Genomic DNA, 1,424 nt, shown 5'->3' on the forward strand with positions numbered 1-1,424 from the left:
AAGACAGTGCCAGTTCACGATCCCTTTCCATTAGTTAAAAGGAAATATATTTTAGAAACTGCATTTGCAAAAGTTGTTTAAGTTTTTCTTTTCTTCACTGCAGGTAGGCACTTGTACAGTCTTTATGACATCAGAAAATAAAAGCTATAATGTGTAAAATGCTGTTCCTATAAAGAAGAAGAGTCCCCATAGAAAATAATACAAGTTTTTTTAAAAGGCAGACCATAAAAAACCAAATTCAGTGTTTTCAAAAGTGCACAGAATCTTTTTTCATATAAGTAATAAGTCTTGTAAGTCCATACATCTAAAAGTACAGAAGACTGTTTTCTTCAGTCATACAAAGATTAACTGACATTTTCCAAATGTTATTTGTGCCTCTGAACAAGCAATTAATTGCCAGAGCTCAGAAGCCTGAAAAGAACTCGCTCAAATTTTACAGAATTTATTAATTAAAAACATTTACAAAAGCACTTGCAGTGTTTGCTGTATGGGAGCTGAACCCATTGCTCAGACTGTGGCCTCACACCTGTCTGAAGAACTTGGTAACACTTTGTGTATTTTACAGGGTTGTTCTTGAGAGAGTTTGTGCTCAATAAGCCTTACGTAGTGATTTGGTTTTGCTTTTTTACAGCAATACATTTACCAGGAGGTGTGGAATCTATTTCAGCAAATCAGTGTTAAAGCAAGCTCAGTTGTTTACTCTGCCACAAAAGACTACAAGGATCATGGATACAGGTAACACTCAGCTGTGGCCCTTAAATGTATAAACACCATATCAGATATCCTTTGTGCTCCATCAGGCATTTGAACTTCCTTCAGGTTTTATGACAGGGTTGTAAATAGTATTGTTCTTTCTTCTTTGATGTTAAAAAGGAACATACTGGCTTAGAAATAGTGGCACTTCAGAATGTAGAGATTCCTGAAAATGCTTTTCACTTCAGGTACTATTGATTGCTTTTTCTTCTGTAAGGGGTCAGTGTTTGTAACTGATGAATTACATTGATGATAACCAATACATGTTCTGATTCTTCAGCTCAAGAGCTTTCCCAAACCAGAAACACAGCCCTTGGCTGCTTTTTGTCTGCTACAGGAAAGTGCTTTCCTTTTGGCCACGGTGGCATCACGAATGAAATGTCCTCCAGAGGCACAGCTTACAAAGTTTTTCACTTAAATAACCAATTCTATTCCAATTATCAGTGCTGTGCTGTCCATAAAAACATAAAACAACCCCCTGAAAAAAAACCTGAGCGAAAACATGTCAGCAGCCTTATCCCAAGAGTCACTGTCAGTGCTATGAAGAAAGCACTGAGGATATTAAACTCTGAGGGATTGCTTGTTGCTGACTGTCCTTTGTCCTCAGGCACTGCTCCTTGGCCGTCATCAACGCCCTGGCCAACATCGCTGCCAACATCCAGGGAGAGCAC

At 38.3% G+C, this 1,424-nt stretch overlaps 1 protein-coding gene across 2 annotated transcripts in view; it reads left to right on the top strand.

Moving 5' to 3' along the window:
* PI4KA (phosphatidylinositol 4-kinase alpha) overlaps window positions 1-1,424 on the top strand; it is a 54,552-nt gene that overhangs the window by 14,633 nt on the left and 38,495 nt on the right. For both annotated transcript variants that reach the window (XM_027892119.1, XM_027892120.1), the window contains exon 17: window positions 632-735. In XM_027892119.1, coding sequence (XP_027747920.1) covers window positions 632-735 — 104 coding nt within the window. The remainder of the gene's footprint in view (window positions 1-631; window positions 736-1,424) is intronic.

Source organism: Empidonax traillii, unplaced genomic scaffold (assembly GCF_003031625.1).
Source record: "Empidonax traillii isolate 1590-97213 ecotype Southwest subspecies unplaced genomic scaffold, ASM303162v1 scaffold338:size1951571, whole genome shotgun sequence".
Taxonomy (NCBI): domain Eukaryota; kingdom Metazoa; phylum Chordata; class Aves; order Passeriformes; family Tyrannidae; genus Empidonax; species Empidonax traillii.